The sequence below is a fragment of the Carettochelys insculpta genome, chromosome 7 (assembly GCF_033958435.1).
Source record: "Carettochelys insculpta isolate YL-2023 chromosome 7, ASM3395843v1, whole genome shotgun sequence".
In the NCBI taxonomy this organism is placed as follows: Eukaryota; Metazoa; Chordata; order Testudines; family Carettochelyidae; genus Carettochelys; species Carettochelys insculpta.
Window position 1 is genome coordinate 55,792,592 of NC_134143.1, and position 26,185 is coordinate 55,818,776.

The 26,185-nt window shown below is 43.5% G+C and overlaps 1 protein-coding gene across 1 annotated transcript in view; it reads right to left on the reverse strand.

Annotated features, from left to right (window-relative positions):
* Positions 1-26,185, reverse strand: part of LOC142015815 (scavenger receptor cysteine-rich domain-containing protein DMBT1-like) — a 135,463-nt gene that overhangs the window by 39,719 nt on the left and 69,559 nt on the right. The window contains 6 exon segments of the mRNA XM_074999617.1: positions 17,180-17,323; positions 17,961-18,232; positions 20,908-21,308; positions 22,030-22,202; positions 24,157-24,368; positions 24,702-24,847. Of these exon segments, the coding sequence (XP_074855718.1) occupies positions 17,180-17,323; positions 17,961-18,232; positions 20,908-21,308; positions 22,030-22,202; positions 24,157-24,368; positions 24,702-24,847 (1,348 nt within the window).

Sequence of the window (26,185 nt, forward strand, 5' to 3'; positions counted from 1 at the left end):
GAAGAGGCTATTCATGACCTTTGTAATGAAGGACTGGCTCCTTAAATGTTTAGTCATGCAAAGAGGTACAAAATAGTACCAAGGCAAAGTGTCTGCAAGTTACAGCATGGCCCTGTAAGTGAGCATTCTTGGGTTCTACTTCCAGGTTCTGAGTGACTTTGATCATGCCTCTGAGGATGCAATGCTGCTCCCACTTTAAGTCAATGGAAAAGCTCTGAGTGACTTCACTGTGGAAGGATCAAAGCCAAAATGTTATATACTTTTAGGAGAAGGATAACTGTGAACCACGGACCTATTCCTATTACTAACATAGACACAATAGGGAAGTCTCCCTTTTATTTCCCCCTCTTTTTATATTGTGTGTGAAATCATTATTGGCACAGCCAGAAACTAAAGCCACCGGAATAGAAAAGCATATATGTGAACAGATTGCAGACACATGAGAAATCATTGCTGACCACCGATCAGCAGCCTGTGCCTTCATGGCAACCACCTGATTGCAAGAAAACGGCAACAGCTCAGAAGAGACCAGGGCAACATCTGGTCATGGCACATCATAAAGTCAGATGGTACAGTATCTGTTATCATACTGCCGACATATTCCAGTATTTGGAATTACAACCAGTTGCTCCAAGATGCCTGGTGCCAGTTAATTCATTGTGTCCAAAACTGGATTTCAATCGGTTAACATAGAACCACTGATTTATTAATTATGAAAATAGGGGTGATTTGTCTGTGGATTGAGCGAATTAGGGTATGATGTATAGCACCAGTTATTTACATAATTTTCTTATCGCAATGATCATATAAGACAAAATCTCAGATCCAGTGCGTCCCCACGCATTGATCCGACTATTGTCTTTGACTAATTTATTCAACATAGACAATTTCATCACATAAACCCATTTGGAAACTTACCCGATAATTATCAAAGTTATCTGTGAAATTCGTGAAAGGTTCTATGTGTTTGTAGGCAATTCATGAACAAAAGAAAAGGGGGGCTACATTCACCACATCGGCTGGTGGGCCTGATCTCCAGCCAAGCACAATCAATCAGTCAAGCCCAGTTAAGCTCAGAGCCCTTTCCTCTGGACTTTGTTTATCCTTCAACATAAAAAAAGGGAAAATAGGGGAAAAAAGCCACACTCCTGTTCTTGGTGGATTGAGACCTCGCCCCACCCCCCTTCACCCCCAGACCTCTGATGGCTAATGGGCTGGACCATCCCTCAGCCTAGAGATGTCTGCAGTGTTGCCCTCTCTTTTCACAACATTCTGCTGCAGCTACAGAAGCGTACACACTCAGCCCTTCTCCACTGGCCCCTGGCAGCCTCTCAGAGGTGGGGTGGCAGTTTGCATCTTCTAGCTCAAACCTGGTCACTAAACTGTCCAGCTGGGTCAAATGATTCTCAGCATCCACCTGGTGGACCCTTGTCCATCAGAGGGTCCCATGATTCTGGAGTCCTTAAAGGAGAAGACTTCCCTGTCACACACACGCCCCCCCCCCCTTTTTAAAAGAATTATTTACACTGTTCAAATCATTACCTCTTTTCCTCCTCTCCCTCTCCTTTGTCTACACCCACATTCTCAAGCCTGACCCTGATATCCAGTTCCTCTAGTCCCGCCCTTAAATCACTCAACCTACACTTCCTCTTCATTTAATTCCCACTCCTTTCCTGTTAAACTTCTATGTCTTATTTTTTCTTTTATGATCCCCACTTTTCCATTGTTCATCTATTTCATTTCTGCTGGTTCTTTGATTGTTTCTGTCTGTTACATAATTAATTTCACAGGATTAAACCAACTAAAATGGAGGCATGTAATTGGGTAAGAAATTATTTCTCAAGATAGTAGGACTTCTCAAAGAATTATTTTGTAACACCTTAGTAAATTGATTGGTTAATGTATAGCTCAGCAGTGTCTAAGTTTCATTATATAAACTGAGGCCTTAAAGGAGGCCAGTTGGAAAGGACAAAGAAAGGGAAAGGGGAAAGAAGGAAAGACCTGAAAGGAGAACTCAATCCCATTGCCAAAACACATCTTAAAATCAGAGCTGCAATGAGTTCTCTGCACGACCATGATGTGCAGCAAAAACAACCCAGACAAGACCAACCTTGCCTGGCCAATACGCATGTGGGCTGACAACCTCCTCTGTCACTGGGCAAGGTGTGTGGAGGGGGCTGCTCTGCACTCCCAAAAAGGGTGGGGCTGAAGGTGAAAGGAGCAAAACTGAAGGCAGGCAGCCCGCAGCACTGTCCAGAGGGCATCATGCCATTCCTCCCAGCCTTTAACACTGCCTGGAGTATGTGATGTATGACTCCATAAGTGATTCAAAGGGCCCAGGTCTCCAACCACTACTATGAGAGCAGTGGCTGCCAGAGCCCCAGGCCCCTTTGAAGTCCAAGGCCCCAGTGGGCCTGCCAAGACAGAAAGTCCACCCAAAAGAGCAGGATTGGTGAGTATAGCACTGGAAGTTTAGTGCATGTGTGTGTGTATTTAGTTTGGTATTTGTTAAGAAATAGAGCATAAGCATATTACTATCTAAGGCTCTTTCACTGGTAAAAAGATCCCACAAACCGACAGGGTCCTGAGTCCAAGGCATAGCTGGGTAAAGGCAGGTTTCTTTCACGCAAAGTCTTAGGAAACGGGAAAGGGCAGGGTGGCTAAATGAACAGGGCCATGCCTTGAGCCCTAGCAGCTGAGTAAAGGTGCGTGTCCCAGAGTGTGCCGATAACCTCAGGTGTGGAATTCAACATATAGGCTGGTGGGCTTGATCCATAGCCAACCACAGTCAATCAGCCAAGCCCACTTCAGCTCAGAGCCCTCTCCTCTGGGTTCCGCTTACCCTTCAACATAAAAAATGGGAAAATAGGGTCGAAAAAAACCATACTCCGATTCTCAGTGGCTTGAGACCCCTCTCTGGCCTCTGATAGCTAATGGGCTGGACCATCCCTCAGCCTAGGGATGTCTGCAGTGTCGACCTCTCTTTTCACAACATTCTGCTGCAGCCAAAGAAGTGTACACACTCAGCCCTTCCCCACTGGCTCTGGCAGCCTCTCAGAGGTGGGATGGCAGTTTGTATCTCCTGGCTCAAACCCGGTCACTAAACGTTGTCCAGCAGGGTTAAATGACTATCCACCTGGTGGGCTCTTGTCAACTAGAGGGTCCCCTAATTCTGGAGTCCTTAAAGGAGCAGACTTCCCTGTTACACATGCCCCTACCTTCTTTTTTTTTTTAGAATTATTTACACTGCTCAAGTTATTTCACTGCTCAAGTAATTACCTTTATTTCCTCCTCCCCCTCTCTTTTATCTACACCCACATTCTCAAGCCTGGCCCTGATATCCAGTTCCTCTAGTTCTGCCCTTAAATCACTAAACCTACACTTCCTCTTCATTTAATTCCCACTCCTTCCTTATTAAACTTCTATGTCTTTATTTTCTTTGCTTTCATGATCCCCACTTTTCTTTTGTTTAATCTATTTTTTTTCTGCCTGGTTCTTTGATGATTTCTGTCTGTTTTATAATTAATTTCACAATATTAAACCAACTAAGGCAGGGGCATATGATTAGGTAAGAAATTATTTCCCAAGATATTAGGATTTCTCAAAGAATTATTTTGTAACACCTCAGTAAATTGATTGGTTAAGGTCCAGCTCAGCAGTGTCTAAGTTTCATTATATAAACTGAGGCCTTAAAGGAGGCCAGTTGGAAAGGAAAAAGAAAGGAAAAGGGGAAAGAAGGAAAGACCTGAAAGGAGAACTCAATCCCATTGCCAAAACACAGCTTAAAATCAGAGCTGCAATGAATTCTCTGCACGACCATGATGTGCAGCAGAAACAACCCAGACAAGACCAACCTTGTCTGGCCAATAGGCAGGTGAGCTGACAACCTCCTCTGCCACTGGGGTATGTGGAGGGGGCTGCTCTGCACTCCCAGAAAGGGTGGGGCTGAGGGTAGAAGGAGCAAAGCCAAAGGCAGTCAGCCCTCGGCACTGCCCAGAGTGCACCATGTCCTTCCTCCCAGCCCTTAGGGCTGCCCAGAGCATGTGATGTATGACTCCAGAAGTGATTCAAAGGACCCCGGGCTCCAGCCGCTATGAGGAGAGCAGTGGCTGCCAGAGCCACAGGTCCCTTTGAAGTCTAAGGCCCCAGGGCAATTGCCACCACTGCCAGCCCTGTCAGTGGGCCTACCAAGAGAGACAGTCCACCCGACAGAGCAGGATTGGTGAGTATAGCACTGGAAGTTTAGTGCGTGTGTGTGTGTATTTAGTTTGGTATTTGTTAAGAAACAGAGCATAAGGATATTACTATCTCAGGCTCTTTCACTGGTAAAAAGATCCCACAAACCTACATGGTCCTGAGTCCAAGGCATAGCTGGGTAAAGGCAGGTTCCTTTTACCCAGAGTCTCAGGAAATGGAAAAGGGCAAGGTGGCTAAATGAATGGGGCTATGCCTTGAGCCCTAGCAGCTGAGTAAAGGTGCATGTCCCAGAGTGTGCAGATAACCCTGGGTGCGGAATTCCAAGTTCTGCTGTGTATTGAGTGGTTTATTTGCCAAAACAATACACAGAGTTAACAAAATTGGATACATCTGAAGTTTATTGAAGGGATCCAAAATAGAAAGGGTTTTGTCCAGTCATTCCATAAACTACCCTATACAAACAAAAAAGCAGCCCAGTGGCACTTTAAAGACTAACAAAATAATTTATTAGGTGATGAGCTTTCATGGGACAGACCCACTTCTTCAGACCATAGCCATACCAGAACAGACTCAATATTTAAGGCACAGAGAACCAAAAATACCATGAAAGCTTACCTAATAAGTGCCTGTGGTTGTTACCAGTATTTGTCAGAGATCAGTTCCTCTCTGTCCAGGGAGCCCTTCAGCAGTCAACTTAAAGTAACTATCTAGAAGATGGTGCTGAAGTGATCTTAAAAGCAGATTTTACTGCAAACGTGTGCCTATGCAGCCAAAAGCATGTTTTAAAAATATAAAACTTGTAACGTCACTTTCAGGAAACAAGTCTAAAGTCTAGTTTAGACACAAAATGTAAGAAAATCAGAAAGTGGATATAGTGACAATTCCTTTTTTTTTTTTTTGACTCAGAGCTACAACACTGAGCACATATCCCAGCTCCAACTCCTGAAATCTATGTGTTTCAAGCAAGGGGTTGTAATGGGGATGAATCTGTGTGTATAGGATGGAGTTTCAGAAGCACCTATGCCATTTAGGAACCTGTGGACTAGAAACATAATGGGACTCAGACTCCCAAGTTATATAGGTGCTTCCGAAAATTGCACCTGTAGACATCTTTCCTTTCAATATTTTTGGCTCCCATCACTTGAGTCATTAAACAGCCTGATTCCATATGCAATCTGGATAAGTTAGCTTTCTTATTCAGCTATAAGCATGGTTTCCTCTCATGCTGCCTTATTCTAAAGTCTTCACTTTCCCACTAGAATGAGAGAGTCTCTTTAGCTCCCAATTATCTTCCATACTTTTAGGGACAATTTCATAACTCTACTAATCGAAGGTAACTCAGTTACATGTGATCTAACACCAAAACACATGGGACAGAGCATAATTGCGTAGTACAGTCACTGGTAGCTCTCCAGCAGGCTCAGGTTACAGGAGCATGAAGGCAGTTTGTCAATAGCACAACAGTAAAAACTTTGGGGAAATAAGGGCATTCACAAACACTGAGTTCTTCCTGATGCTCTGCCTCTATGACAACCAGCGGGCCTCTCCTTTTGAGTGCCTTGAGCTCATTATTTACCAAAAAAGTATGGAACTAAGGCTATGTCTACACTAGCACACTACGTCAAAGTAGCCTATTTCGAAGTAAGGAGACTGAAATAGGCTACTTCGACGAGTATCGTCTACACGTCCTCCAGGGCTGGCACCATCGACATTCAACGTCAAAGCAGCGACGGAGACCATTGAAAGGAGCTGCCCCAGAAGGAAATGTGGAGCGTCCGCACACACAAGCGCTCCCCGTAGAAATAAAGGGCCAGCAAAGCCCCAAGTCGCTCCCTTAAGGGGCCCTTCCCAGACACACTTGCCCTGCACAGCACAAGATCCACAGAGCCAACAACCAGTTGCAGACCCTGTGCATGCAGCATGGACCCTCAGCTGCAGCAGCAGCAGCCGCCAGACGCCCTGGGCTAAGGGCTGCTGCACGCGGTGACCATAGAGCCCCGCAGGGACTGGACAGAGTGTCTCTCAACCCCTCAGCTGATGACCGCCATGGAGGACCCCGCTCTTTCGAAGTAGCAGGACGTGGATTGTCTACACATGCCCTACTTCAACACTGAACGTCGACGTAGGGCGCTACTCCCATCTTCAGATGGGAATAGCAATTTTGAAGTCTCACCACCTAACGTCGATTTCAACGTCGAAATAGCACACGGCACGTGTAGATGCGATGCATGCTATTTTGATGTTGTGCCAGCTACTTCGAAGTAGCCGGCTAGTGTAGACACACCCTAAATGTTGTCACTTCAGATGGTATCTGCAGCTTTACTAAATGTTTTCTAATCTCCTGCACAGTAGGCATCATGTTATTTCTAAATGGTTCAGTGTCAAGCATTACAGAGCTACACTAATACTGTGTATGCCTGTATATATCCATATCCATAGTAGTAGCACCTCAAAAGCATATCTCAAACTATATATCCAGTTTCCTTTACTGCATGTTGCATAAGTCCCTGCACTAGAACATTTACTTCTCAGGCCTGAGAAAAAGACTTAGTTTATCCTACTCATTGTTCTTGTCACGGAGAGAGGGAGGACGGGTTTTCTGACTTGTAAGAGACTTCTGAAGGAAGAGTGGGCCAGGAAGTAAAATAAAGCAGCTGAGTCACAGTGATGTCAAGCAGCAGGAACACTTCACAGGAGGGAAGGAGTCAGTCTTGGGTACCAGGGATATCTGAAGGAAACCACCAGCTGAAAAATTTAGTGGCAAAGGGCTCAAGAGAGACCATGTGCTAGGGGTAAAAGAAATTTGATACAGAGAGGCTACGTCTACACGTGCACCCAACTTCGAAATAGCTTATTTCGATGTTGCGACATCGAAATAGGCTATTTCGATGAATAACGTCTACACGTCCTCCAGGGCTGGCAACGTCGATGTTCAACTTCGACGTTGCTCAGCCCAACATCGAAATAGGCGCAGCGAGGGAACGTCTACACGCCAAAGTAGCACACATCGAAATAAGGGAGCCAGGCACAGCTGCAGACAGGGTCACGGGGCGGACTCAACAACAAGTCGCTCCCTTAAAGGGCCCCTCCCAGACACACTTTCATTAAACAGTGCAAGATACACAGAGCCAACAACTAGTTGCAGACCCTGTATATGCAGCACGGACCCCCAGCTGCAGCAGCAGCAGCCAGAAGCCCTGGGCTAAGGGCTGCTGCCCACGGTGACCACAGAGCCCCGCAAGGGCTGGAGAGAGAGTATCTCTCAACCCCCCAGCTGATGGCCGCCATGGAGGACCCCGCTATTTCGATGTTGCGGGACGCGGATCGTCTACACGTCCCTACTTCGATGTTGAACGTCGAAGTAGGGCGCTATTCCCATCCGCTCATGGGGTTAGCGACTTCGACGTCTCGCCGCCTAACGTCGATTTCAACTTCGAAATAGCGCCCAACACGTGTAGACGTGACGGGCGCTATTTCGAAGTTACTGCCGCTACTTCGAAGTAGCGTGCACATGTAGACGCAGCCCGAGAGTTTTAATGTAGAGTAAACCCTCAAAATGCATGATTTTGAGTTGCGATTGACTCACATTAATGTGCGTTAAGTACAACGCAAAATCCCAGCCCTCTCTCAACCCTCCCAGACCCACTCGGCCCTGGTTCAAACCCCACCCCACTGGTTTAAAACCCCCTGCCCCAGTTCAAAACACCTGGCTCTGAATCAACCCCCCCATGCGCAGCACAGGTTCAATCCTTGCCCCACATGCGGCTCTGACTCAACTCCACCTCCCACCCCACCACAGCCCTAAACCACCACTGGCTTAACCACCCTGCCCCCATCCCATGGCCCCAACCCACTGCCAGGCTTAACCCTCCCCAATTGCCCCTGCAACCCCAGGACTTACCTTTCAAAGGGAGCTCCAGGTGCTGTAGAACTTGTGTTTTGGTCCCTGCCCCCAACTTACTAGAAATTCAAGTTATGCGAGGGTGCATGAGAACTCAACCCTTGCATAAATCAAGGCACTGCTGTATGCTTGTGGTCCCAAATGCATTCCTGGTGTAACTCACTAGAACAATACCAGCAATCGCTTTGGCCCAAAACAATCTAATTATACCTTTTGAACCCTCTCAAATGTCTCATTTTTCTTCCAGTTTAAACCCTCTCAAATAAGTCTCTCTCTTTAGTCTTGTGCTGATACAGCCAAGCTTTACATTCCATGTCACCTTCACTCTCGGGCAAAGCACAACAGTAATCCAATGGGGTCTGCTGGTTCTGTAGAGGTAAAGCACATAATGGATCTCCCGTATGGCACTGAGGTTCACATTACCCAATAAACATTCTTTCAAAACTGACTTGAAATATGAAACTGAATATGAGCCGTATGGGGCTTGCTCTTCACACAATAGCACTGTAAATCTGTTGTTATTGAAGACATCTCTGTTTGAAACTGAGTTACCGATTAATAAATAAGATTAAACATTACCTGTAACATGTAATGAACTTTTTATTGGGTACTTTAAGAGAGTTTTTTTTTAGTGCATGTTAACCTACGAATGCCTACTTGTACCATGCTCCAGGACAATGATGCAGCTAAACTCATTTAATACTGTGTTGAAAGAGCTCATTTAAAGGATCCATTTATTACACTGAATGAGGATTCCAAAATGTCAACTACGCAAAATTGAACTTGCCTGAGCTAGTGAAACAGAAGCCAGCTCCCAACAATTGCATGCAAGGAGGAAACTCCATGAGGGGCAGAAGTTTCCAAACGCCCCTATTTCTGTACCGCCCATCTGCAGGATTTCTTGCACCTTACTCTGAATCAGGCCTATTAAACTTAAAGCCTACTGCAGGCAGCACAAACAAAAACTAACAGATTTCAGGGCCATCGAAGAAAATGTGCTTCTATTGGAAAGTTGTAATTATTCTTTATTATAAATTATGTTTCGGGTATATTTTATAATATTTTTTCAGGCCTTGTTTGAATATAATCAGTGCCTTTTTTGAAGAAAAAAAAAGGTGCCAGTACTCAGCTGGTTCCCTGTCCCCTGCTCCAGCTAATCCCATGGATGGGGTGGACAAGATGCCCATACTCGATACAGGCAAGTACATGTACAAAAAAAACGCACTGACTATAATACAATTATTTTAATTGACAATTTAAGACTTAATATTTTTTTCCTGCACAGAGGAAGCAGGAAGAGAGGAAAGGGGGGTGTTGGGTGGGACTGGGTTGCCCCCAGTAAGGAAGGGGTGATAGGGAGAGAGAGAGAGACCAGGGCAGGATCTTGCAGCTTCTGTGGCTCTTGTCCAAAGCCCAAAAAGAAGATTTCCTTTCAATTATACTGAAGGAGAAACACTGCATCCCCCACCCCACCCCTTCAGACCTCCTCCTCTCCAGTTTACACTGCACTCCCCCTCCCAATTTCTCTGCACTTCCTTCTCAGGCATTCTGGGATTTACACTGCAATCCCCCATTGCACTGTGTTCTCCCCCTTCGTCAGACTCTTTGGGGCTTGTATTCCCCCACACTAAAGTGCAGCCCCCTTTGCACCACCCCCTGCCCCCCTGAGGCCAGCAATGCTTCCCATTATAATGCAGCCCCCATTGCACCATTCCCTCCAGCCCCCTAAGGCTTGCACTGCCCCCTTCCATGCAGTACCCCTGGCCCTCTGAGGCTTGCCCTGCACCCCTGTACCCCTTCTCCATATTACCCTGCCTCATGCTTCTCTGGCCACCCCCCAGCTCCCTACCTGCTGCTTACTCAAGCAGGTGCCTCACTCTGCCTCAGACTACGTGGATTTCACTGTTCCTGCCCTGAAAGCAGCCACACAACCTTCTCTGGCACACAGGAGTGGCAAGGAGCAGGACAAACACCAACCCCAGCTCCTCAGGCTGTCTGTGTCTGGCACATACATATTAACATCCCCTTGGTGCCCTGGGTTTTAATATGCATTTGGATTTTTTTTTGTTTACATTATTTTAATTGCGCATTGAAGCCCCACGTGAAGTCGTCCATTTGTCACTGCCACAGGACACCTGGCCAGGATACCTGGTGGCTGTCCCTGCTTTGCAGACCTTCCCTTTCCTCCAAAAGAGGACAATTTCTTATAAGTTACCATGTCCACAAAACAGTGGACTGAATAAGTGATGGCAAGTGAAGTATTGTGAAATGCACACTTATTGTCCCATCCTTAATAACCCATGTGTCCTTCAAAACTATACTTTTGGTGATAGTACACAGAAAGACCCATTCATTGCATTTCAAAGCACACTATGTCAATTGGATCTTAATTTTGACCTTCATTTCCCAGACCCAGTGCCCAGTGTTGCAGAGAAAACCAGGAGACACAGGAAATGCAAACAAGATATGATCCTGCAGCACATGCAAGACGGTCAGACAGAGCCCACGAACTTGATAAAGGCCGCTGCTTGGTAGCGTCACAGAACAGCTGCGTGGTGTCAGAATCAAGTAAACTTTAATGCGAGAATGCTTGACCTGCAGGAGCAGCAGCAATTGCCAAAGATGAATGAGGTCGCAGCAAAGCAGACAGAGGTCACAGCAAAGCTCGTAATGGCCGTTACTGAGCAGACAGAGGTCCTGCGCTCCATGCTTCAGTTGCAGAGGGTCTCCTTACCCAACAGGGCATCAGCTGATACCTGCTGGCCATAGTACCCTGAGGAGAAGGTGCCCACCCTCCTTTGTCATGATCCCCATGACAAAGCCCCTGAGGAGAGGTAGCCCACGACCCCCCGCCCCCAGTCATCAGGGTCCCCAAACATAGGGAGGGGAGGCAAGGCTACCCTGCCACTCTGGCCTCAAGGGCCACTGCAAAAGGCTATTCAAGCACTCTTGAGAAGGTTTCTTTTCCCAGCCACTTAAACCTCACCTACCCCTACAATACTATCATTCCTTTGAGCACAGTGTGATTCCTTGTCCTGTAGGAGTGTTTGGGGGTGGGGTGGGGGGGGAACATAAATCAAAATGGGCAGGTGTGGGAGGGTGAGTGCTGCTGAAGGCACAGCAGAGCAGTGAAACTCCCTTGTCTGCAGCAGATGCACAGATGAGGGAACCAAGCCGGCTTGGGCGGGGGTGGGACTGAAAGCACAGCACCTTCTATTTACTGCAACTTAACCCCCACCACCACCAAAAAAAGAGCATTCATTCATTACGGCACTATTGATTTATTGGCATAATGGCAGAGAGACACACATCGGTACCATGTTCATTACAAATCAGTTGTAAAGCTGGTTTTTAAAGCATCCCTTATTGCTGCAGCTGGCACGTGGCTACTGGTGGATGTCAGTGTAGGTGCCTGTAAGACCTGCCTATTGCCTCAGCTTCAGAATTCCAGATAGATGGGAAAGTCTCCCATCTTGATTTACATGTTGTGCAAAATAGCACACATTGTAATAATGGTGGGGATATTAGCTTCAGAAATGTCCAGAAGGGTCACTAAACATCTGAACCTCACTTCCTAATGCCCAAAGGTGCATTCCACAATCATTCTGCAATTGCATAGTGTGTGTTTAAAGTTTTCCTGGCTGGGGTCCAGGGTTCCTGTGTAGGGTTTCATCAGGCAGGGAAGCAGAGGGTAAGCAGGGCCACCCAATATAACAATGGGCATCTCCACATCACCAATCTTGATTTTCCTCTCAGGGAAAAAAGTCCCATCCAGGAGCTTTTGGTACCATCCCGAATTTCGGAATGTGTGTGTCGTGAAGGATGCTACTACTACTACTACTACTACTACTACTACTATGTGCGGCGTGAATCCTCCCTGACCAACCAACATAGATGTTGGTAAAATAATCTTTGTGATTTACCAACCCCTACATGACATGGAGAAGTACCCCCTTTCAATTAATATACTCCAACCCCAAGTGGGCCAGGGCCATGGTCAGGATGTGTGTGCCATCCATTGCCCCACCGCAGTTAGGAAAGCCCTGGGCAGCAAAGCATCCACTATCTCCCAGGGTCCCAGTCTTCCTAAGCAGATGCTGACCGATTGCATGAGCCACCTCCATCACTACAGACCCCATGATGGATCTGCCCACCCCAAACTGATTTGCCACTGACCATTAACTGTCAGGGTTGCAAACTTCCACAGTGCAATTGCCACTCACTTCTGTACCGTTAAAGCCTGCCTCATTTTGGTGTGGCCATGCTTCATGGCTGGCATCAGCACATCACAACGTTCCATAAAGGTTGACTTTCTCATGCAAAAGTTCTGCACCCACTGCTGGTCAACTGAGGACTCCAAAATGATGTGATCCAAGCAGTGTGTGCTGGTCTCTTGAGTCCAAAACCACCACTCCACTGTCATCAATGTATTCATGGCAGCCACCAACTCTGATTCTTGAACCACAGCTGGCACAATTGCTGTTCCAAACCACCATCCTCCTCCTTCTCCTTCTCCTCCTCCTCCTCATCATCATCATCATCAGCAGCAGCAGCAGCAGCAGGATAGCCAAGCACCACTGAGCTTTGGAATTGAAGGACAAATTGCATGACAGACGTGTTGGTTGCTGAAATGATCTGTGCTATGATTTGGAGCATTCATGGCTCCATGTTTGCACTGGAATGCTGCAGGAGAAAATGGTGCGCTCTCCAGTTCTTTTTCCCCTTGGTTAGTGATGCACTGAATTCTGGGATAGTGCTTGGAATTCTGGGATTGCACATGAAACACCCACAAACAACTGGGGCTGAGGTACCGTGGGATAGGTACACACAATGCAGTGCTCACTCTGGCGAACTTGCGCAGGGCAATGGGGATGCGGAGATCCGACACAGAGAAAAGGTGGGTTGAATTTCAAGAAGCTTTGGGGACACGTTCAAATTCATAGTATTGAGATTAAGTATTTGAGTTTATTATGTATTGATTTTATCTCATAGTGTAGATGCAGCCTGGGAGAGATTTAGATCTACAGCTTAGAAGTGAAAACAATGAGAAGTCTTGTGGCACCATATAGACTAACAGTTTTAGTGGAGTGGAAGCATTCATTGACAAAGACCCTCTTCATCACATGCATGTTATGAAGTAGGTCTTTGCCTACAGAAGCTTATACTCCAATATATCTGTTAGTGTACATGGTTCCAGAAGACTTCTCATTGTTTCTGTGGATACAGACTAACCCAGCTACCCCTCTGAGTTTAGATGGGAGCCTTTCTTTACCTTATGTATCAAAATTATTTTGTGAGGGTTGTACGCATAAAGGAGTCCATCACAATGTTTGCAGTAATTAGCTAGCAGACTGCACAGGTTTCCAGCACACAGTTCCACTAACTAACTTAATGAACAGCAGTCCCTAGAGTTATGTGAGTTGCATTCCCATGCATCCTTGCACAACTCGAATGTCACATTAATCGAGGGGGGCAGTGTTTTCCCCCCCACAATGCACATTTTGCAGCTTGGGAAGCAGCAGGAGCACCTGATGTTCCTTTTGAAAGGCAAGTTCTGGGGTTGGGGGGTGGGTAGCTGGGGAGGGTTAAGCCTGAAGGTGGGTTGGGGCCAGGGGAGGGGAACTGGGGGGGTTAAGCCTGGGGTGGGTTGGGGGGACAGGGGGTGGAGTTGAGCCAGAGCTGCGTGTGTGGGTTTGAACCAAGGAAAGGGGGTTGAGCCAGAGCCACATGCAAGGGATGGTGAGCTGGAGCTGCACTCAGGTGGTGAGCTGGGCTGTGAGGGATTTGAAGCAGGGCCAGGTATGTTGAGCCAGGGCCGGCAGTGGGAGTGGGATTTTGTGTTGCAGTTAATTTACATTAAAGTGATCGGAAGAGATTATGTAAATGAGGCATGAGATTTGTAAATCAGCGCTTCATTTGCATTTTCAATTTCCTTCATCTGCAGTCCTTTTCCAAAAGAAAAATATAGCGTGGACACAGCCTAAGTGTTTGTCAGATGTGCTACTCTTAAGCTATTAGAAATGGGATAAGGGTTATCTGGAAAACATAGGAAATGTTAACATGAAAAAAATCACTCCTTTTCTTTGACATGGATTTTCATTCAAAGTTCAATTTTGTTTGTGAATCATTAGAAAGAAACCTCCTTAGATATTTTCCAATGAACGCCTTTTGAGGGGTTGCTCGTTTATAGGGTCTTGATACTGATTTTTTTTTTTTTTTTAACTGATTCCCCGTAAGCTGCTCCATATAAAGTTCGAGGGAGAGACTCACACCCTGTCTACTACAATCAGATTAGGGTCAGCCTGACAGGCTTGTCTGCACTGAGTTTATAAAACTTACAGTGCCCACCCAGTGTAGGTTAAATTCATGATGAGTGCTACCAGAAAACTCATGGGCAAGACTGGGTAGAAATGGAAGTGAAAGACATAGCTTGCAAAGAATGACCTAGGGCTAGATCAAGGTCTAGATTGCACTGCTGCATGCTCACTAGTCATACCACAGCAGCAGCAGTAGCCAGTCATCCAGTTGGTAACTCACAAAGCAACAAAGGCATTGCTCATAGATTTCACTGACCCTCTCCATTTGCCCACTAGCCAACAGGCGCTAGGTGGATAAGGCTAGCATAAAACACTTCTGTGCAACAGGTGTATCATGCTATCTCTGATCCGCTCTTAGCAATGGTCAAAAATACTTGTTGTGCAGAGATTTGCCTGGGTTTCAGGCAAGGAGATATGATTTGCTTTAACAAGCAGTTGATAATTCATCCGGCATCACCATGAACAGAGCAGGCCTGTGTGATGGTTGTGAAACCCTATAGAACTGTGCTTTTGAGGAAAAACCCAGTATAAATCAACCACCAGCGGTATGTGATGCTATCGAACTGCTTGAGATCAGATTTTGAATTCCCACTTGGATTATTCCCATCAGTAGTTTGGCATGAGCATTTGCTCAGGGAATGCTAACACATGAGTTAAATGGCCATTCAGAGCTATGCAAGAAGTGTAAAGTATACTTAATTCCAATATTAAGCATTACATATTTTAACATGGCAGGGCCAAGAAGGAAGAGAAAGTGCCAAAGACAAAATACACACATCCTCAGCTAATGAAGGTGTGGTTCTCTGCAGACTAGGCTAAAGAAGGCTACAATGGGCTAACTGAACACCTGTCACCAAGTAAAGCCTAATCAGGAACCTAATGTGATACGTCATGCTAAATAAGGCATATTTCTCTGCAGGCCAATTGTAGAACCTGTAGCTGATTAAGGTCCTGTCAGGAAATTAATGTGATCTATCAGAGTAATTAAGGTGTGGTTCCCTGTAGGTCAATTGAAGCACTTGTAGCCAGTTAAGGGCCTGTCAGGATCCTAATAAACTGCCACCTGCTTCAGGCAGACAAGGAAGAGCTCAATGGATGGCTCTTCTGAGGCCTAATCCACTGGTATACTACAGGATGAGCCTCAGAATCAAGGAGCTTCAACTGGCTGCTGTTCCCACTATAAATCTCAACACTTAGTTTTTGTTTTTCACACTTGGGAAGATAAGAGAAAAAATTTAGAGAGAGAATTTCCAAGTCAAAGATCTGTGACCTATCCCGCTGAAATAACTGATTTCTTCAATCAGGATTCTCAATTTTTTGTAAAATTTGTAAGTTTTTGATAAAATCAGAAATCTCATTTCCTTTTAAAAGCCTATTTAAATGTACTTACTGATGTTACCCTCTCTGTTTAGGAAATGGAAAATAAAACAAATTCACAAAGTGATGCTTGACAAAGCTTCTTTATGACTGATCACATTCTTTATATTGCAAACCATTAGTTCAGAGTTCAGATGCACAGACATTTTATTTGCATGTACAACAATAAATATATTGTTTTGTAAACACTTCTAATTTTCAATTGTTGTGTTTACATGTGAAATTCATTTTGACTTGAAATCATCCAATTTTACATGTTAGCACAATCTATTACATTTGTCTCAAAGAGAAATTAAATCATAGAGAACAATACCCAAGATCATCTGACACAGGGCATTTTAGTAGTTCCATATGTAATTGGATGTATTACTAAGTAAAATATTCTTTTACATGTAACCATATTGAAACATTTGGTGCTACCACATGTAGATTTTCATCCCTATCTCGTCACAAGAATTTCCGTGTCAGAATATTTGAGGTGTTAGATATTTAGTTAGATGTTAGTGTTGAAAGGAAGACTATGAAGGAGAAAAATTTGTATTGACATCCAAATATCTTGATGATGAGCAGAAAATGAATTGTGCCAGATATGTGTGAAACACAAAAACGGGTCAGAGTGCCCTTTTTATCCATAAAGTTGTTAATCAAAATGATGTTTATCAAACTTAGGTACCTCTGTATTCCTCTTCATGGTAATATCTGAGTGCCTCACAATTCTAGTTGTATTTATCCTTTTAAGACATTAGTAAGGTAGTTTTAAGACCTTAGTAAGGTAGTGGGGTGTTATAATGCCCATTTTATAGAGAAGAATTAAAGCTTAGCAAAAATAAGTGACAGGGTGATACAGGGATACAGGGACTCACATCCCAAATTAGTTCTCTAACCTCTGGACCATTATTCCTCCAGACAGGCTGATTATATTACAGGAATTACATAAATTGATATCAGTGCAGAATTCCATGAATAGCTATGGCATAGTGTTTTCAGGCTATTAGATGCAGAGCCTGACTTTACAGCTTAGGACTAGATTGAGAGGAGGGAGCTGGTGGGTCAGATATTGGCTGAAAGTTCTGTCCATTATGGGAAATGGCAGCAGGTTATGGATTTGGGACCTATATGCAAACTTTCCCTAGCTCTGCCTGTTATTTGGACATTTTAACCTCAAGCCCATCTCTAGCCTGAATTGAGCACAACTCAGAAGGTCGCTCATTGCAGCAAGTTTTTTTATATTTTTTCTATGCAGCAAAAATTGCCATATAAAAGTTATTGAGCACAAAGCCTAGAAACTAAATAATTAGGTACACAGTGTACGACAGCACGGCCTGCCAGGTGCTGGTGCCTCTAGTGTCTCACATTATCTGGTACGGTATCTCTTTTCTCAGTTTACTTTTCAAAAGAAACCCAAGAAGAGTGAAAACAACAGCTGCAAGTATCACAACTGTAACAATAAACAGAGCCCGGGAATGATCAGCCGTAGCCATAAGCAGACCAGAGGAATCCATGTCTTCTTTATGTTCAGAATATTCCAGCTCTGTGCATTCAGAAAGAGAGATTGTTATATTTTATACTCTGTTCTAGTTGTTGTAAAGGATATCAGGACACAAGAACTTGAAGTAAAAATGCTACAATCTAGATCAGGAAAGGAAATAAATCAATTTCATTCTATTTCATACATGACACTGTAGACATCAGTGCATCTTTATATTAGTAAAGACTAGTTTATGAAAAACAGAAGGGCCATTTTAACATACACTATTAAGAAAATATAATAAGTAGCAGAGAGTTAGGGAGTGAATTAATTTTTCAAGGATGGTTGAATATTCACCTTACTGGAGATATTCAAAACCAGACACAGCAACCACAATCATGGAACAATTAATGGTTAATTAAATCAGTGAAGCTATAAAAAGGAGGTAGACTGCTTCTCCTCTTTCTTCCTGAAGAATCAATTCAATTAGCATTTTTGAAAGATTCAAATGAGTTTAGAAATGTGCAAATAAGGTACTAATGTAGATGTCACTGGTTTATAGCAGAGCTGTTGATAAACCAGTAAAACCATGCTGCAGTGTTAGAAATCAGAGGTAAATTGACATGCACCAATTTTGTAAAATGAAAAATTATTTACAGACCCATTATACTGAATACAAGAGAAGGTTATTTGCATTTACCAGCTTTCCTGTTCTCGGTTCCATCTTTCCGAATCTGAATTGGTCCAACAACAACATCCACTTTTTCTTGGTAGGAGCTTGTATCTCTCTTGGACCTGGGTACACAGCCCTGGTAGCATCGGGAAGAATAATCATATACCCTGCACACCACCATTTTAAACTGCAGGTAAACTGATGAATGTTTGTTAATAAACGAGAAGGCATTAAACTTGAACCGTATGGTGGAGCTGTAGGGTGAATAGTATGTACTGTAGGTAGGATCTCTAACACACCTAAAAAAACAAAATAAATAAAATTAGTCTTCATGAACACACACAAAATAAACTGAGGTATCAAGCATGTGCAATGCACAAAGATTTTTTTAGAAATTAACAATGCATTAACAGAAAGGGAGAAAAATACTCCTTTCCCTAATTCAACAAGGAATTCATGTGCATGCCTAAGAATGTGAGTTGTTTTACTGAACTCACATGCTTGAAGTTTTTGTAGGATCAGGGCCCAGCAGAGCCAAGTTATAAAGGAGTCATCTAGAGGCCACTAATCTGTGGAAAGAGCCCAGAGCTGCTTATTTATGACTCCAGACAGCAGATTCCAGACTCCAGACAGCAGCGTGTATGACCTGCGTATAGCAGCGTATGCAAAGGGTGTTAAATGTTACTACTGTTAAGGAGGAAATATAGCTATGACTGAAGTTCTAAAGTGAGACTGGCCTGAGAACAAAAATTCTGTTTCACACAAAATATTGATTTTTCTTGTTCTTGTTCTTGTTGCAATGTAGGTGAAAATTAGATCTCTCCGTCTTTTCCATGAAAAACCCACATGTGAGAGAGAACCAATGAGGAAAAGCCAGGGTTGTTACAAGGGGAAAGGAGACTAAGGGTCAAGTCCCTGCTCTGCATGACTCAGAGCAAGGACTTGGACCTGGGTCTCACTCAGCCCCAGCAAGCAGCCTGTCCACTTGGCCTATGTCTCTCCCTTTGTCTGACCTAGGAAGCCCCTTTTAATGACTCTTCTATCCTAACTGTTCATACTGTATATATATCATAGAACTGGACGGGACCTTGAGAGGTCACCAAGTCCAGTCCCCTGCCCTCACAGCAGGACTGATCATCATGCCTGACAGGGTTTTGTTTTGTTTTTTGTTAAGCTCACCTGCCCTAGACCCTTGAAAGTTTTGAAGTGTTGAACCCACACCCCTGGGTTTACAAGGCCAATGTGCTAAACCCTGAGCTAGTCCTTTGGGAAACATTTCATCTTCAGGGAAACAGCATTTTTAGACAGGAAAAAGTTGAGTTTAAAATGTCTCTACCAGCTCTACTCTGATGGGCAGGATCTTTTTCTTTACTACTTGGTTCTAGAGCACCTAGCCCAATGGGCCCATGAGACCTAAGGGTGTTCTCCAATGCCTCTGGATAGAAAGAATAGTGAGAAATTCCTTCTTCCATTCTGTGACAGCTTATCCAACCCACTTCCACTTCACTGATTTCAGCTTTCGATGGAAGAAGCAAAAAATGTCAGCATTTCCAAGGAACCCAATCTCTAGTAAGTCAGCTGCAGAGGTGCATTACAGAACAAGATTCGATGAAGATGCACTTTACTGCCATCAATGCTTTTTTTTTGTGCCAATATTTGGTGCTACTGAGTACAAGCACCTCGGCAGACCCAGACATAGGATTGGCTGGGGTTGGGGAAACCAGCTGAGTACCAACGCCTTTTTTTTTTTGGCAAACGAAAAAACCCACTGTCTGTTAGCACTAATGCAAGAATTCCATGTAATGAATTCTGGTACAATTTCACTACCATGGAATGGAACTCAACTTAGCTTTTAACACACAGCAATTATCTCAGAATAAGGTGCAGATTTGTCAGACTGTCAACATAATTCATGGAAATATTAATATGCTCATTCTCACAGTGATTTCAAGGTATTGAAGCATTTTATAATAATCTCAGTTTTAGTATATAATATGTTATATTCATGTAAATCATCTAATCTATAGATGGTTAAGAGACAGTTGAATTTAGATATGATATACTTGTTTCTGGTGTGATTTTAAATTCCATAAATAATATTAAGTTTAAAATATTTGACTTTCTCTGCACAGAATGATTTTATCATATGGTTTCATAAATGGGCTGCTTTGAATATTTAATTATTTTATGCAATAGATAGAGTATCACGCAGGTGGCTTCCTTAAAACTTAACTTCTATATTTCCTGCTAGTCTTCTATTACCTGCTCAATTACTTGGAAATTTCATTGTATATAAATAATAGTGAATAAACAATTAGAATTTCATCAATGAGTACATAAGTTAAACATTAATTGACAATGGGACGGGCTCCTTAAATATTTGCATTTTTATATCCAGAAAGATGTAGAATCTAAAGATAATGGGAAGTCTACTCAAATTCTGGCAGGTAAAGCATGGAAGCATAGGAAATGCCATAATCCATGTGAGCAGTGATTTTGTTATCTGATCTCAGAATCCAATTTATTTTCCATAATTCATGTATCTGACCTTTTCACAAAAAAAAAATGGTTTATGCCAAGCCAGAAGAAGAATTCTGGCTAACTGAGTGACATTAAAATACTTCAGTGTCATTTGCAAAACACACAGGAAAGCAGGAATATCATATTAAACTTCTGTCATTTGAAGTAAGCATTGAATTACTGTCAATTGAATTCACATTTACATCAAAACTGAATTCACTTCTCTAGTTACTACATAACATGCTTGAGTGGCATCACTCTTACATGATTATGTGGTCTAAACACATTTTCTGTTGTGATTTCTCATTTCTTGCCAGGATTGCCCTAAATAGTTTATTCACATAGGAAACTGAAATCAATTTATATTTTCTCTATTTAGATTGTTCCATAAACAAAACAGACACAGGACTGCATGTGCAGATTCACTTTAAACCATTGTTGACAAACTTCTTACCCGCTCTTGACAATGTCATAGGTTACTGTTGTAAAATCATCGGGATCTGGTGATACAACACATGTGTCCAAAAACAACACCAGATTTGGGTCAGAGCTGCTAACTGAAGCTTGAAGGAATAAATTCTGGTTCAGGTCAACGTAGTACGGAGAGTCATACACTGGCCATGAGAAGGATGGAGATGCATAAAATGAAATGTTCACGTCATATCTGCTGTACTGTGTTTCATTGATCTCAACAGCACCTTCATCAGCATCCTGAGCAACATACATTATTTCTTTCCATGTATTTTGGAGCATTTTGCAGCTGATGTGCAAGTGAAGATCTCTTTGCCTTTTGATTACATAACCAGAAGCGGTTGCTTTGATCAAGTTGGAATAGATGATAGTATTGTTGTTTCCCTGTGTGACACATGAAATATTAAATTTTCTAATATAGTCATATTTTTGCCTGAGGTCACAGTTACCATTAGGCTGACTAAGCTATTGATGCACATGTAGAACTATACACATCTTTAAAGCACCGCTTCCAATGGTAATATTTTGAAAAGAAATGTGCTTTTGATCCTTTCTGTCAACAAGCCGTTTTAAATGACGTTGTTGGCTGTATGATACAGTGATTATACTGAGAGGTGAAAAATATTTTTATTTAACACAAATACAGCCAAGCAAGTTAACTTCAGTACAAAAGTTGAACATGAAGTGCACGAAGTTCTTGATTCAGTAAGTATTTAAACTTGTATCAAACGTAATGCACGATTCATGTTACTGAATGCTTTAAATTAGACATGTAAAAGTACGTTGCTAAACTGAGCCCTAAGTAAGTCCCAAGTATTGACTATTTATGAACATCAACTTATGCTCAGAAAAATCTGTTAACGTGGGTTGAGGTTGTTCATGTATCCCCCTATGCCCGTCCTACAATATTCCCCATAAGTGGAATGAGTTTCCTGCAGGCAGGGGAAGAATAGGTAGGAGTGTTCTGAACTTGAAGCCATGAACTTAAAACTCCTGTGAACCACAGCACTGGTTTCTGTCCGTGACCTTTTCAAAATTTCAACAGACCCCTATTGATTGGCACAGATCCCTACTCACACTGCTTGCTAATTATTCAACTTCATACCTCTCGTGTTGTGCCACAGCCGTTGTAGGGAATGTCGAATACAACATAGCTTGTTGAAATCTGTGGTTTACAAAAAGGGTCATTCAAGCTGACATTCTCTGAACTGTAGCCTTGTGAGTGGAGATAGGCTTTGTTAACAACTGCATGCATGTATTTTGGCAAGCATAGCAGAGCTGGTGGGTGGATAAAACACATATTATTAGTGCATTCAGGCATACAATAATAATTAAATGTTGCTACCAACACATATGCTACCTATTCTATGTGCATATGCTGGGAGAAGGGTGGGTGCTCATAAAGCCAAACCACATGATTTCACCTCTCATGTCTTAATTATCAAATTACGAACCAGGGACCTGTGGTTTAGGTTGTGGGTAAATATCACTAAGAAAATCTCCACTTCAAATTATAATTTCTCTCCTGGTGATTAGAGACAGCCTCTCATCAGTGATAACGATCATATGCTGTGTCAAACTGATAGTCTTTTGTTGGGGACAGGATCCTGCATAGTCTTTTCTTGACCAAAAGGTACATTGAAAAAGAATAGGCATTTTGCCTGACTAAGGCTTTAAGGATTAGGCTTAGAATGGACATGAAAGGTGTTCAAGTTCACTCATAGGCACCCCTGCAGTTGAAGATGTAGACAAATTGCAGGAGATCCAGGGAAGAACATAAAAAACTAGGAAAGGAAGTGCAGGGAATGAATCGAAATGTAAATAATTCTAATACTAAAGATGTATCAGCAAGTGCTAAATGGGCATTGAGCTCAGATAAATAACTAATACATTGGAGGGAGGACATTAACTTGACTCATGTTGTATGAAAGAGGTGATTACAAGGAATGTTTTACCTGCATTGGGGCTTGGATCAGACCCAAAGAGAATGAGCAATTATGCTGTACAAGGGACTTAAGTAAGTAACAAGACATGACGTGAAAAAGTAAGTTTAGGCTGAATAGCAGAGAAAATGTCCAAAAATAATTTGATAATAACAAAGTTCTATATTTACACAAAATTAAACTATTGTCTGAAAGTGAGAGTTCAGGAATCTCATGCTGTGGAAGGTGACAGGGAATGGTACTATACAGTAAGGTCTCAGAGTACGTGGGGGTTCCATTCCAAGCACCCTCGTGTGACCTGGATTTTGCACAAGTTGGGGTCTGGCTTTTTCCCCGGCAAGGGTGGTGGGGAACTGGGAGTGGGGAGGTTTGAACTGGAGCCACATGTGGGAGTTTAAACCGGGGTGGGAGGATGGAAATGGGGCACATGTGAGAGGTTTGAATTGGAGCCGCACGTGGGGGGTTTAAACTGGGGCTTGGAGTGGAGGGTGAAACGGAGCCACGTGTGATGGGTGGTGAGCCAGAGCCAGAGGTGAGGGTGGCAGGTGAGCTACAGCCGCATGCTGATGGTGAGCCAGGCCACGGAGGGGGACTGAGCTGGAGCCAAAGCCAGGCGTGGGTGGTGAGCCGGCGGGGGGTTGAACTAGGGGTGGGGTGTTGAACTGGGGCTGCGCGTGGGGGCTTTGGGGGGTTGAACCAGAACTGCACACAGGGGATTTAAACTGGGACAGGAGTATGGAAACGGGGCCGCATATGAGGGGTTTGCATTGGAGATGTACATGGGGGGTTTAAACCAGGGCGGAGGCTGGAGGGTAAGCCAGAGCCACGCGTGAGGGGTGGTAAGCCAGAGCCAGGGGTGGAGGTGGCAGGTGAGCCAGAGCTGCATGTGGGCAGTGAGCCAGCAGGGGGTGTTGAACGGGGACCAGGGAGGTTGAGTCGGAGTTGCACTTGAGGGGTGGTGAGCTAGAGCCAGAGGCAGGGGTGGGGGGTGAGCAGGAACCATGTGCGGGTGGTGAGCAGAGCTGAGGGGGGAGCAGTGAGCCCAGGCTGTGCAGACCCAGTGGGGTTGAGCCAGGGGGCGGGGGGGAGCGAGTTAAGCGCAACTGGAAATAGCGCTACAGGGTTTACAATAGGAGTCAGGGTCAGTCGCATAAGAGCGAGGTCGCGTACTCTTGAGTTCGCATACTCTGAGACCTTACTGTACTGAAGTCATTGAACATCAGCAAATAAAAATCAGTAAATAGATTGGCCTGCTGAAAAGTAAGGTTCTGTATTAAACATGAACTTACTAGTTTGCTGATCTGCTGGAACGGTGTAATAGTCAGCACGAAACCTTCTGTTTGTGACAGCCCAGTCACTGTGAAATCGAACTGTCATCAAGTTTGAGGATGACGTATATGTATAGTGGGAACTGTAACAAATTTTCTCCAATAAAGGAGAAGTGTAGAGTGGTCCATCATATATCTCAATATAGCCATAATTACATCCACCACCTTTTGTCCTAAGGAATAAACATGAATATTTTGTAAACTGTTCTGTAAACTCCTATTTAGGCATTCAACACAAAGCAGCACAGAAATCTCAGATTAAACCATTTGGGTAGCAAGAAGTTTGCGGCAGACATTGTCTTCGTTTGCATCATGTTTGGTACTAACCACTTTGTTAGGACTCATCAGGTAACAACAAATAATATTCTATTCATGCAATTTTCATTTTAGGCTTGCCAATCACTCAGAAATGTCCTTCAGCCACAGAGGGTACCAGTTTAAAAACTCCATGACTCTGAAACAAGGAATTTATTATTTACTAGTAGTGAAATTAGTTATTTACTTACCAGATATCTGTAATTGAAAGTTTTATAAGATAATTGTTCTCTGCTTCTATTTCCCACACACAATCTGCATTGCTTGGATAACCTCCAGGATAGAATGGAGTATAAAATGTCCCAGATGACTGTTTAAGGACACCACCACAAGTACGCTTTGCTGCAGAATAAAATGTAATGTGAAAAAATATATATGAACTATTTTTATTTACTTTTGTGTATGTTTGTATATGATCTAATGGTCAGGGCAAAACTTATGGAAGTTTAAAATAAAAACAAGGTCTATCATCATTTCAAGGGTGATAAGAAAAACAAAGCAAAGCACTGTCAAATTCTCATTTAATGCTCAGGGCCTCTCAAGAATGGGCATTAAATGTACATAGATGAAGACCAAAAATATGCGGAAAAGAAAATTTTCAGGGAAGAAAGATTAAGACTGTTTTTCCCTCTGATCATGTTACATTTGTAGTTCATATTAGAAGGCACTTTTTGAAAAACCACCTGGTGCACTGGGACAAAAGTTATAGCCTGAATGAAAATAGCATCTGCAGTCAAATCTGGAAGCTCACAGTTTTTCCTTAATGCTGAGCTTTAAGTGATGTAAGGCTTGTATATATTCCTCCTCAATTTTATCTCTGAGGAACACGTATAAAAAGGAGGAGATCTAGAAAGGCCAGTGTCTGTCTTAAATATGCAGAATAAAAGAAAAAGTTTAAAGCCTCAGAATTATTCTACAAACCAGAATTCTTGATTTCCAGCCACAGCCTGTTGAAAGAAAGGTAAGTACTGTACAGGCAGCAAAAATGAAGGAAGCCTTGTGGAAATGGCATGGGCACAGTGAGTCAAAACACCTGGTTTCTACTCTGTATTCGTGTAATTTAGAAATATAATCCCACCACACACCAACAGCTGTGACCTAGTCTCCTCTCTCCCCAGAGCCACCAGATGAGCATGTAGTCATGACACGGGATGGCAAAATAGGAGGGAGCAATTACAGGCACAGAAATACCAAAAACGCTTTATTGCCTGAGCCAGGTTTGAAATTTGGTCCCTTGAACTGCTTTTCATTTTATCCTTACTTGCATTTCAGTTCATGTGGCAACTGCACAATGAAACTATAAGATAAAATGTCAAAATAACTCCAACATCAGTATCCGGTAACATAGAAACATTTAGGCTGCAGCCACACTAGGAAGTGATGTCAAAGTGGGTCATCCCTATATATCACTTCAAAGTGAGTTGCTTTGAAATGAAGCAACTACACACAAAACACAGATCAATGTTGCAATCCGCAACATCAAACAGATGCCCTGTCATTTTGAAACGGAGCAGCTACACAGCTCGTAGCTTCATGTCGAAATAACGGGGCAGGAAATGGCAAGGGCAGGGTCGAATGGCCAACAAGCACTTCCTGGAGCACGGGCCAGCCACCCTATTAAGGGGCCCCTCCCAAACTCACCCCCGTGCACATGCTGAGGATCCCAGCTGCTTGC